The sequence below is a fragment of the Nanorana parkeri genome, unplaced genomic scaffold (genome assembly GCF_000935625.1).
Source record: "Nanorana parkeri isolate BGI_ZX_2015 unplaced genomic scaffold, ASM93562v1 scaffold2095, whole genome shotgun sequence".
Lineage (NCBI taxonomy): Eukaryota > Metazoa > Chordata > Amphibia > Anura > Dicroglossidae > Nanorana > Nanorana parkeri.
Genome location: NW_017308363.1, coordinates 158971 through 171508, shown reverse-complemented (window position 1 = coordinate 171508; position 12538 = coordinate 158971). Strand labels below are relative to the sequence as shown.

Sequence of the window (12538 nt, the reverse complement as noted above, 5' to 3'; positions counted from 1 at the left end):
ATGGGATTGGTCTGGGATGGGATTGGGCTGGGATGGGTCTAGGATGGGATGGGTCTAGGATGGGATTGGTCTAGGATGGGATTGGTCTAGGATGGGATACGTGTAGGATGGGATATGTCTAGGAGGGGATTGGTCTAGAACGGGGATTGGTCTAGGATGGGATTGGTCTAGGATGGGATAGGTCTAGGATGGGATTGGTGTAGGACAGGGATTGGTCTAGGATGGGATTGGTCTAGGATGGGATAGGTCTAGGATGGGATAGGTCTAGGATGGGGATTGGTCTAGGACGGGGATTGGTCTAGGACGGGTCTACCAGCACATAGTGGTCCTGCAGAATAATATATAAGACCAGATGGAGGACATGTGTGATTCTCTGTGACCCGGGGACTGTTTGTTTGTCAGGGGAACCTCCTGAGCACCAAGCACCATGTCAGCATGGAGTTTGAGAAGCTGCACCAGTTCCTGCGGGAGAGGGAGGAGAGGCTGCTCAGGGACCTGCAGCAAGAGGGAGACCTTATCCTGTCCGAGATGGAGGAAAGTCTCAGCAAGATCAAACAGAACTGCCAGGGGATCCTGCAGACCATCAGCAGCACCCAACCCCGGCTGTACGAGCAGGACGCCGTCTCCTTCCTGACTGTGAGTATACTCCACCCATAGCTGTACCCTGTCTCCTTCCTGACTGTGAGTATACTCCGCCCATAGCTGTACCCTGTCTCCTTCCTGACTGTGAGTATACTCCGCCCATAGCTGTACCCTGTCTCCTTCCTGACTGTGAGTATACTCCGCCCATAGCTGTACCCTGTCTCCTTCCTGACTGTGAGTATACTCCGCCCATAGCTGTACCCTGTCTCCTTCCTGACTGTGAGTATACTCCACCCATAGCTGTACCCTGTCTCCTTCCTGACTGAGAGTATACTCCGCCCATAGCTGTACCCTGTCTCCTTCCTGACTGTGAGTATACTCCGCCCATAGCTGTACCCTGTCTCCTTCCTGACTGTGAGTATACTCCGCCCATAGCTGTACCCTGTCTCCTTCCTGACTGTGAGTATACTCCACCCATAGCTGTACCCTGTCTCCTTCCTGACTGTGAGTATACTCCACCCATAGCTGTACCCTGTCTCCTTCCTGACTGTGAGTATACTCCACCCATAGCTGTACCCTGTCTCCTTCCTGACTGTGAGTATACTCCACCCATAGCTGTACCCTGTCTCCTTCCTGACTGTGAGTATACTCCACCCATAGCTGTACCCTGTCTCCTTCCTGACTGTGAGTATACTCCGCCCATAGCTGTACCCTGTCTCCTTCCTGACTGTGAGTATACTCCGCCCATAGCTGTACCCTGTCTCCTTCCTGACTGTGAGTATACTCCACCCATAGCTGTACCCTGTCTCCTTCCTGACTGAGAGTATACTCCGCCCATAGCTGTACCCTGTCTCCTTCCTGACTGTGAGTATACTCCGCCCATAGCTGTACCCTGTCTCCTTCCTGACTGTGAGTATACTCCACCCATAGCTGTACCCTGTCTCCTTCCTGACTGAGAGTATACTCCGCCCATAGCTGTACCCTGTCTCCTTCCTGACTGTGAGTATACTCCGCCCATAGCTGTACCCTGTCTCCTTCCTGACTGAGAGTATACTCCACCCATAGCTGTACCCTGTCTCCTTCCTGACTGTGAGTATACTCCACCCATAGCTGTACCCTGTCTCCTTCCTGACTGAGAGTATACTCCACCCATAGCTGTACCCTGTCTCCTTCCTGACTGTGAGTATACTCCGCCCATAGCTGTACCCTGTCTCCTTCCTGACTGAGAGTATACTCCGCCCATAGCTGTACCCTGTCTCCTTCCTTGCTGAGAGTATACTCCACCCATAGCTGTACCCTGTCTCCTTCCTGACTGAGAGTATACTCCGCCCATAGCTGTACCCTGTCTCCTTCCTGACTGAGAGTATACTCCACCCATAGCTGTACCCTGTCTCCTTCCTGACTGTGAGTATACTCCACCCATAGCTGTACCCTGTCTCCTTCCTGACTGAGAGTATACTCCGCCCATAGCTGTACCCTGTCTCCTTCCTGACTGAGAGTATACTCCACCCATAGCTGTACCCTGTCTCCTTCCTGACTGTGAGTATACTCCACCCATAGCTGTACCCTGTCTCCTTCCTGACTGAGAGTATACTCCGCCCATAGCTGTACCCTGTCTCCTTCCTGACTGAGAGTATACTCCACCCATAGCTGTACCCTGTCTCCTTCCTGACTGTGAGTATACTCCACCCATAGCTGTACCCTGTCTCCTTCCTGACTGTGAGTATACTCCGCCCATAGCTGTACCCTGTCTCCTTCCTGACTGAGAGTATACTCCACCCATAGCTGTACCCTGTCTCCTTCCTGACTGTGAGTATACTCCACCCATAGCTGTACCCTGTCTCCTTCCTGACTGAGAGTATACTCCACCCATAGCTGTACCCTGTCTCCTTCCTGACTGAGAGTATACTCCACCCATAGCTGTACCCTGTCTCCTTCCTGACTGTGAGTATACTCCGCCCATAGCTGTACCCTGTCTCCTTCCTTGCTGAGAGTATACTCCGCCCATAGCTGTACCCTGTCTCTACTGGCACTCCCATTGGCAGCCACAGAGCAGACCCCAGAATGTTAAGCAACAACAGAAATGTTTCAGATGCCAGGGGCCCTTGGATGGGGAGCATTGGTTCTTTTGGGCCCTTAGATGGGGAGCATTGGTTCCCGGGGGCCCCTTTGATGGGGAGCATTGGTTCCCGGAGACCCTTAGAGGGGGTTTGGCAGCCACAGAGCAGACCCCAGAATGTTAAGCAACAACAGAAATGTTTCAGATGCCAGGGGCCCTTGGATGGGGAGCATTGGTTCTTTTGGGCCCTTAGATGGGGAGCATTGGTTCCCGGGGGCCCCTTTGATGGGGAGCATTGGTTCCCGGAGACCCTTAGATGGGGAGCATTGGTTCCCGGAGACCCTTAGATGGGGAGCATTGGTTCCCGTGGGCCCCTTCGATGGGGAGCATTGGTTCCCGCGGGCCCCTTAGATGGGGAGCATTGGTTCCCGGAGACCCTTAGATGGGGAGCATTGGTTCCCGGAGACCCTTAGATGGGGAGCATTGGTTCCCGGAGACCCTTAGATGGGGAGCATTGGTTCCCGGAGGCCCTTAGATGAGGAGCATTGGTTCCAGGAGACCCTTAGATGGGGAGCATTGGTTCCCGGGGGCCCTTGGATGGGGAGCTTTAGTTCCCGGGGACCCTTCGATGGGGAGCACTGGTTCCCGGAGACCCTTAGATGGGGAGCATTGGTTCCCGGGGGCCCTTGGATGGGGAGCTTTAGTTCCCGGGGACCCTTCGATGGGGAGCACTGGTTCCCGGAGACCCTTAGATGGGGAGCATTGGTTCCCGGGGGCCCTTGGATGGGGAGCTTTAGTTCCCGGGGACCCTTCGATGGGGAGCACTGGTTCCCGGAGACCCTTAGATGGGGAGCATTGGTTCCCGGGGGCCCTTGGATGGGGAGCTTTAGTTCCCGGGGACCCTTCGATGGGGAGCACTGGTTCCCGGAGACCCTTAGATGGGGAGCATTGGTTCCCGGGGGCCCTTGGATGGGGAGCTTTAGTTCCCGGGGACCCTTCGATGGGGAGCACTGGTTCCCGGAGACCCTTAGATGGGGAGCATTGGTTCCCGGGGGCCCTTGGATGGGGAGCTTTAGTTCCCGGGGACCCTTCGATGGGGAGCACTGGTTCCCGGAGACCCTTAGATGGGGAGCATTGGTTCCCGGGGGCCCTTGGATGGGGAGCTTTAGTTCCCGGGGACCCTTCGATGGGGAGCACTGGTTCCCGGAGACCCTTAGATGGGGAGCATTGGTTCCCGGGGGCCCTTGGATGGGGAGCTTTAGTTCCCGGGGACCCTTCGATGGGGAGCACTGGTTCCCGGAGACCCTTAGATGGGGAGCATTGGTTCCCGGGGGCCCTTGGATGGGGAGCTTTAGTTCCCGGGGACCCTTCGATGGGGAGCACTGGTTCCCGGAGACCCTTAGATGGGGAGCATTGGTTCCCGGGGGCCCTTGGATGGGGAGCTTTAGTTCCCGGGGACCCTTCGATGGGGAGCACTGGTTCCCGGAGACCCTTAGATGGGGAGCATTGGTTCCCGGGGGCCCTTGGATGGGGAGCTTTAGTTCCCGGGGACCCTTCGATGGGGAGCACTGGTTCCCGGAGACCCTTAGATGGGGAGCATTGGTTCCCGGGGGCCCTTGGATGGGGAGCTTTAGTTCCCGGGGACCCTTCGATGGGGAGCACTGGTTCCCGGAGACCCTTAGATGGGGAGCATTGGTTCCCGGGGGCCCTTGGATGGGGAGCTTTAGTTCCCGGGGACCCTTCGATGGGGAGCACTGGTTCCCGGAGACCCTTAGATGGGGAGCATTGGTTCCCGGGGGCCCTTGGATGGGGAGCTTTAGTTCCCGGGGACCCTTCGATGGGGAGCACTGGTTCCCGGAGACCCTTAGATGGGGAGCATTGGTTCCCGGGGGCCCTTGGATGGGGAGCTTTAGTTCCCGGGGACCCTTCGATGGGGAGCACTGGTTCCCGGAGACCCTTAGATGGGGAGCATTGGTTCCCGGGGGCCCTTGGATGGGGAGCTTTAGTTCCCGGGGACCCTTCGATGGGGAGCACTGGTTCCCGGAGACCCTTAGATGGGGAGCATTGGTTCCCGGGGGCCCTTGGATGGGGAGCTTTAGTTCCCGGGGACCCTTCGATGGGGAGCACTGGTTCCCGGAGACCCTTAGATGGGGAGCATTGGTTCCCGGGGGCCCTTGGATGGGGAGCTTTAGTTCCCGGGGACCCTTCGATGGGGAGCACTGGTTCCCGGAGACCCTTAGATGGGGAGCATTGGTTCCCGGGGGCCCTTGGATGGGGAGCTTTAGTTCCCGGGGACCCTTCGATGGGGAGCACTGGTTCCCGGAGACCCTTAGATGGGGAGCATTGGTTCCCGGGGGCCCTTGGATGGGGAGCTTTAGTTCCCGGGGACCCTTCGATGGGGAGCACTGGTTCCCGGAGACCCTTAGATGGGGAGCATTGGTTCCCGGGGGCCCTTGGATGGGGAGCTTTAGTTCCCGGGGACCCTTCGATGGGGAGCACTGGTTCCCGGAGACCCTTAGATGGGGAGCATTGGTTCCCGGGGGCCCTTGGATGGGGAGCTTTAGTTCCCGGGGACCCTTCGATGGGGAGCACTGGTTCCCGGAGACCCTTAGATGGGGAGCATTGGTTCCCGGGGGCCCTTGGATGGGGAGCTTTAGTTCCCGGGGACCCTTCGATGGGGAGCACTGGTTCCCGGAGACCCTTAGATGGGGAGCATTGGTTCCCGGGGGCCCTTGGATGGGGAGCTTTAGTTCCCGGGGACCCTTCGATGGGGAGCACTGGTTCCCGGAGACCCTTAGATGGGGAGCATTGGTTCCCGGGGGCCCTTGGATGGGGAGCTTTAGTTCCCGGGGACCCTTCGATGGGGAGCACTGGTTCCCGGAGACCCTTAGATGGGGAGCATTGGTTCCCGGGGGCCCTTGGATGGGGAGCTTTAGTTCCCGGGGACCCTTCGATGGGGAGCACTGGTTCCCGGAGACCCTTAGATGGGGAGCATTGGTTCCCGGGGGCCCTTGGATGGGGAGCTTTAGTTCCCGGGGACCCTTCGATGGGGAGCACTGGTTCCCGGAGACCCTTAGATGGGGAGCATTGGTTCCCGGGGGCCCTTGGATGGGGAGCTTTAGTTCCCGGGGACCCTTCGATGGGGAGCACTGGTTCCCGGAGACCCTTAGATGGGGAGCATTGGTTCCCGGGGGCCCTTGGATGGGGAGCTTTAGTTCCCGGGGACCCTTCGATGGGGAGCACTGGTTCCCGGAGACCCTTAGATGGGGAGCATTGGTTCCCGGGGGCCCTTGGATGGGGAGCTTTAGTTCCCGGGGACCCTTCGATGGGGAGCACTGGTTCCCGGAGACCCTTAGATGGGGAGCATTGGTTCCCGGGGGCCCTTGGATGGGGAGCTTTAGTTCCCGGGGACCCTTCGATGGGGAGCACTGGTTCCCGGAGACCCTTAGATGGGGAGCATTGGTTCCCGGGGGCCCTTGGATGGGGAGCTTTAGTTCCCGGGGACCCTTCGATGGGGAGCACTGGTTCCCGGAGACCCTTAGATGGGGAGCATTGGTTCCCGGGGGCCCTTGGATGGGGAGCTTTAGTTCCCGGGGACCCTTCGATGGGGAGCACTGGTTCCCGGAGACCCTTAGATGGGGAGCATTGGTTCCCGGGGGCCCTTGGATGGGGAGCTTTAGTTCCCGGGGACCCTTCGATGGGGAGCACTGGTTCCCGGAGACCCTTAGATGGGGAGCATTGGTTCCCGGGGGCCCTTGGATGGGGAGCTTTAGTTCCCGGGGACCCTTCGATGGGGAGCACTGGTTCCCGGAGACCCTTAGATGGGGAGCATTGGTTCCCGGGGGCCCTTGGATGGGGAGCTTTAGTTCCCGGGGACCCTTCGATGGGGAGCACTGGTTCCCGGAGACCCTTAGATGGGGAGCATTGGTTCCCGGGGGCCCTTGGATGGGGAGCTTTAGTTCCCGGGGACCCTTCGATGGGGAGCACTGGTTCCCGGAGACCCTTAGATGGGGAGCATTGGTTCCCGGGGGCCCTTGGATGGGGAGCTTTAGTTCCCGGGGACCCTTCGATGGGGAGCACTGGTTCCCGGAGACCCTTAGATGGGGAGCATTGGTTCCCGGGGGCCCTTGGATGGGGAGCTTTAGTTCCCGGGGACCCTTCGATGGGGAGCACTGGTTCCCGGAGACCCTTAGATGGGGAGCATTGGTTCCCGGGGGCCCTTAGATGGGGAGCATTGGTTCCCGGGGGCCCTTGGATGGGGAGCTTTAGTTCCCGGGGACCCTTCGATGTGAATCATTGGTTCCCGGAGACCCTTAGATGGGGAGCATTGGTTCCCGGAGACCCTTAGATGGGGAGCATTGGTTCCCGGAGACCCTTAGATGGGGAGCATTGGTTCCTGGAGACCCTTAGATGGGGAGTATTGGTTCCCGGAGACCCTTAGATGGGAGCATTGGTTCCCGGAGACCCTTAGATGGGGAGCATTGGTTCCCGGGACCCTTCGATGGGAATCATTGGTTCCCGGAGACCCTTCGATGGGAATCATTGGTTCCCGGAGACCCTTAGATGGGGAGCATTGGTTCCCGGAGACCCTTAGATGGGGAGCATTGGTTCCCGGAGACCCTTAGATGGGAAGCATTGGTCCCTCGGGGCCCTTGGATGGGGAGCATTGGTTCCCGGAGACCCTTAGATGGGAAGCATTGGTCCCTCGGGGCCCTTGGATGGGGAGCATTGGGCGTGAGAAGATGCAGTCAGTGATCATTGTTTTCTCTTTGTGTTTTGCAGGATATAAAGTCTTGCATGGATATGTGAGTATCTCCTGGTCACTATGGAAACGTCATGTATATGTCTTGATGCTGTGAGGTGACAATCTGAGCCCTTCACATCCGGGGATCTGGGCCCAGCTGCCACCAGTGACACAATCTACATGAATATCAAAGTCAGAAACATCCCCGTGCCCCTATCCCTTGGCCCTGATGAAGGGGGAGTTGTGAGCCTCTGAAACGCGTTGGCTGTATTCTCCGACCTGTTCTCCCGATACATAAGCTATCACTGGACCCGATACAATCCCGCGGCGTTCCCTCTTCTTCTACACACTGTCATAGAGGGGGAGGGGATGTATTAGAGAATCGGTATTATACGCTCGGAGAACCATGGTGGGAATTGGTTTGTATTCTCTGTATCAGGCGACATATAAATGCGGCTTTGATGAGCTCCTCTCTCTCTCTCTCCAGATGTTACGGAGGTTACAGAGACGGGTTTCCAGCGCACAACGTGGTCACTCCTCGGGATTTTGGCTACGGCGCGGTGAAGGATCTGATCCAGTACACGGCCTGGAAGGATATGAAGTCCTACATCACTCCCGGTGAGAAGATTTATTTATTCTATGGAATTGTCTAATTTCCCCGTTGGTGATTTGGAGATGCACCGATCAGTCATATTTGGAGATGACGCCAGGATGCACTATGGGAAGAAGACAAGCCAGTGGAGGCAGTGTGATGGGCAATGTTCTGCTGGGAAACCTCGGTCCGGCCATTCATGTGGATGTGACTCTGACACGTACCACCGACCTAAACATTGTTACTGGCCAAGTCCCCCCTTCATGGAGACGCTATTCCCTGATGGCAGTGGCCTCTCTCAGCAGGATAATGCGCCCGGCCACACGGCACACATGGTTGAAGAATGGTTTGAGGAACACAACAATGAGTTTGAGGTGATGACTTGGCCTCCTAATTCTCCACATCTCAGTCCAATCGATCATCTGTGGGATGTGCTGGAGAAACAAGTCCGACCCATGGAGGCCGATCACCTCACAACTCACAGGACTTAAAGGATCTGCTACTGACGGCTTGGTGCCAGATACCACAGCACACCTTCAGAAGTCTAGTGTGGTCCATGCCTGGACGGGTCAGGAGAAGGGGGACCTACTCAGTATTAGGTGGGGTCATCCAGATACCACAGCATATCTTCAGAGGTCTAGTGGAGTCCATGCCTGGACAGGTCAGGAAAAGGGGGACCTACTCAGTATTAGGGGGGGTCATCCAGATACCACAGCACACCTTCAGCGGTCTAGTGGAGTCCATGCCTGGACAGGTCAGGAAAAGGGGGACCTGCTCAGTATTAGGGGGGGTCATCCAGATACCACAGCACACCTTCAGAGGTCTAGTGTGGTCCATGCCTGGACGGGTCAGGAGAAGGGGGACCTACTCAGTATTAGGGGGGGTCATCCAGATACCACAGCACACCTTCAGAGGTCTAGTGGAGTCCATGCCTGGACGGGTCAGGAAAAGGGGGACCTACTCAGTATTAGGGGGGGTCATCCAGATACCACAGCACACCTTCAGAGGTCTAGTGGAGTCCATGCCTGGACGGGTCAGGAAAAGGGGGACCTATTCAGTATTAGGCAGGGGGTCACAATTTTATGGCTGATCAGTATAAAGTTTGCACATCCTTCAAACCCATTTCCAGCTCTCAGAGTGTAGGCTTTTACTGCATGTTGGTGGGCAGGCATCCAAAGCAGAGCCGTGTCTCCATCTATTGCTGAACATCATATATGTTACAAAGTGATGGTTTGGGCATTATATTGTGGAAAAGCCACGTGGTGTATTCTCATCTTTAGTCATGAGTAGAGTTTGGTTGAATTTTAGATGTGTTGGGGAATCCTGCAGGAGGATCCCCAAGCTTCATCTCACGCCTCTGCTACCGCACATTGGGTGTTCCCAGGAGCATGCTGAGGGGCATAAAACAAATTGCAGTCCAGCAAGGTTATTGGGAGCCCCTCGCAGTCACAATAGATGGTGTGCAGACTCAGGATATCAAGCACTGAGATCTTACCACCACGGCCCTCAAGAGATAAAAGAAACTGCTGGGTGGTTTCCTTTCCCAGCATCCATCACAATCCTGAGATATGGGTGGGGTTAGGGCCGGATTTCCCACAAGGCCAACCAAGAGCAGAGCTAAATGTACAGCGGGGAAGCCGACACTTGTTTTATACAAGTGATCTCAGCGATGTCACCGAGACCACTTATATGCAGCCTGCAGGTCTGCCATTCTCCATGGGGGGTGGGATTGGCTGGTAGGGTAGGGGGGGCCCATTGAGGAACCTGGCCTTGGGGCAGCAGAGAGAGTAAATCCGGCCCTGGGTGGGATGACCCTTTAAAGTTTGGTAGTGCCGGTAGAGTACTGGTACTCATGAGTCCCTATTGTGTAAGCTGTCCTTATATTCCAATAACTTGTCTTTAACTCTCTTCCAGCATTACCGAATATAATTATGGATCCCGCCTCAGCTCATCTCAACCTAATCCTTTCCGAAGACCTGACCAGCGTGCGATACAGCGATAACAAGCAGTCCATGCCGGAAAACTCGCGCCGATTCGACTACTGCTGCTGCGTCCTGGGCACCGAAGGCTTCTCCACCGGCCGCCATTACTGGGTGATCGACGTTGGCAACAAGACCAAGTGGAACCTTGGCGTCGCCAAGGAGTCTGTGAACCGGCGGGGTGGGATCACTCTGTCCCCTGAGAACGGCTTCTGGATCCTGTGGCTGAGGAACGGGCACGAATTCAAAGCCTTGGACGTCCCCTACAGGGCTCTCACCCTAAGAAACAAACCTCAACGCGTCGGGATTTACCTAGACTACGAGGGTGGCGTGCTCTCCTTCTACAATGCCGATGACATGACTCACATCTACACCTTTGTTACCTCCTTCTCCGAGAACATCTACCCGTATTTCTGCCCGTGCCTCAACGATTCCGGGAAGAACGGAGGCCCACTGAAAGTCCTCCACCACATACCATGACGCGGTACCAAGGCCAGAACCAAGGGACCAATCTCGTCATCCATTCCATTGCTGTTCAGTGTCCTTCAAAAATAATCTTCTATAGGAACAGTTTCCCGATCTCCAAGTATTCTCGCTCACTCGCCCTCTTCCTCCCCAGGCACATATTGATCTACTATCGGTGTGTTCATGTCAAGGACAATTCCTCCATTAACCTCTGTTTTCCTGACTCCGCCTCTATATACTGCACTGTACAATTCCAGCTTTTTGGAACGCTGCTCCGACCTTTTCTCTAATGGTTTGTTGCAATGTCCTTCCTACGTTTCTGATGAGTCACAAGCTCCTCCTCCCTTTTCTGATGTGCCACAAGCTCCTCCCACCTTTTTCCATAGGGTGCCCCCCCCCCCACCTTTTCTCATATGATGCTTCACAAGCCCCTCCCCCTTTTCTTCAAACGGGACTCGCAGCCTCTTCTGTTCTGGAAGCGTTCAAGTCTTGAAGGTCACTGCATGAAATCCCATCGTGTGCCACGGCTGAGAAACTGGCAGGTCGGTGTATGTTCACTTTGCAATAAGGCTTTGTAGAGGAAGACAAGTGCAGCCCTGTGCTTTACAGACCACGAAGAGAAAATGATGGGGGCGGGGCTTATCTACAGCGAACTGTGAATGAGTATATACTATGCGAAGTGGCAAGGCAGAAGGAGGCGAATCTGTGGGATGTTCAGGAGACGTACCAGAAATCGGATGAACAGTTATATGGGTGAAAATTATCGCTTGATCACCAATGTACTCCGAGCTAAACTATTGTTGTCACCAGATCTGGTCATTTAGAATCATTGGGTATTGTGTCAAAGAATATGACCAGCTCACTGGTGACGTACTAGGCTGAATATGGCTTCGGCATAGAAAGTGGCGGCCGCTCTTGGACAGGGACAGGTACACTTTAATACTGATGGAAGGAGCTTGTGTATTGTCATTATCTTACACACAAATCTCTCAATAAACATTGAATTGGAAGGAAACGCTTGTCACGATTGGTTTACTTTGTCAACGTTTTAACATGGGAACTGGATGATTGTTACCAAAATTGGGACCAGAATCCTCATCTGTCTGTGGTCACCTACAAACCTACCAGAGGGGTAAACCAAGCCCTGAACCTCAACCGTAAACCTGAACCTAACACCTCAACCTAACCCTGAACCTCAACCCAACCTCAAACAAGAGCCCAACGCCTAAAACCAAGCCCTGAACCTTGACCCAACCTGAAACAAGAGCCCAACACCTAAAACTAACCCTGAACCTCAATCTAACCTCAAACAAGAGCCCAACACCTAAAACTAACCCTGAACCTCAACCTAACCTCAAACAAGAGCCCAACACCTAAAACCAACCCTGAACCTCAACCTGACCTCAAACAAGAGCCCAACACCTAAAACCAACCCTGAACCTCAACCTAACTTTAAACAGAGCCCAACACCTAAAACCAAGCCCTGCACCTCAACCTAACCTCAAACAAGAGCCCAACGCCTAAAACCAAGCCCTGCACCTCAACCTAACCTCAAACAGAGCCCAACACCTAAAACCAAGCCCTACACATCAACCTAACTTTAAACAAGAGCCCAAAAGCCTAAACCTAACCTTGAACCTCAACCTAACCTCAAACAAGAGTCCAACACCTAAAACTAACCCTGAATCTCAAAATAACCTCAAACAAGAGCCCAACACCTAAAACTAACCCTGAACCTCAACCTAACCTCAAACAAGAGCCCAACGCTTAAACCTAACCCTGAACCTCAACCTAACTTCAAACAAGAACCCAACACCTAACTCTGAACCTCAACATAATCTTAAAAAAAGCCCCAAGATCATCTAAAAATAACTTTGAACCTCAATCTAACTTTATAACAGAGCCCAACAACACCTAACCCTGAACCTCAACCCAATCTTAAACTGGAGCCCAACGCCTAAAACCAAACATTTATATCTACGGTAGCATTTAAAGTAAAATCTAAGTAGTTCCCATCCCTCGTGACCAGAGCTCATTAAAGCCAAGATGCCCGGACTGGTTGATTCCTAGACTCCGGCCTGCAGAGTAGCCCTGAAGAAAGGGGGGAGTGGGGGGGG

General features: G+C 54.9%; 1 protein-coding gene across 1 annotated transcript in view; it reads left to right on the top strand.

Moving 5' to 3' along the window:
- LOC108800679 (zinc-binding protein A33-like) overlaps positions 1–10803 on the top strand; it is a 12235-nt gene extending 1432 nt beyond the window's left edge. The window contains exons 3-6 of the mRNA XM_018572672.1: positions 403–636; positions 7424–7446; positions 7873–8003; positions 9892–10803. Of these exons, the coding sequence (XP_018428174.1) occupies positions 403–636; positions 7424–7446; positions 7873–8003; positions 9892–10436 (933 nt within the window). The 3' untranslated portion in view covers positions 10437–10803. The remainder of the gene's footprint in view (positions 1–402; positions 637–7423; positions 7447–7872; positions 8004–9891) is intronic.
- The last annotated feature ends 1735 nt before the right edge of the window (positions 10804–12538 follow it).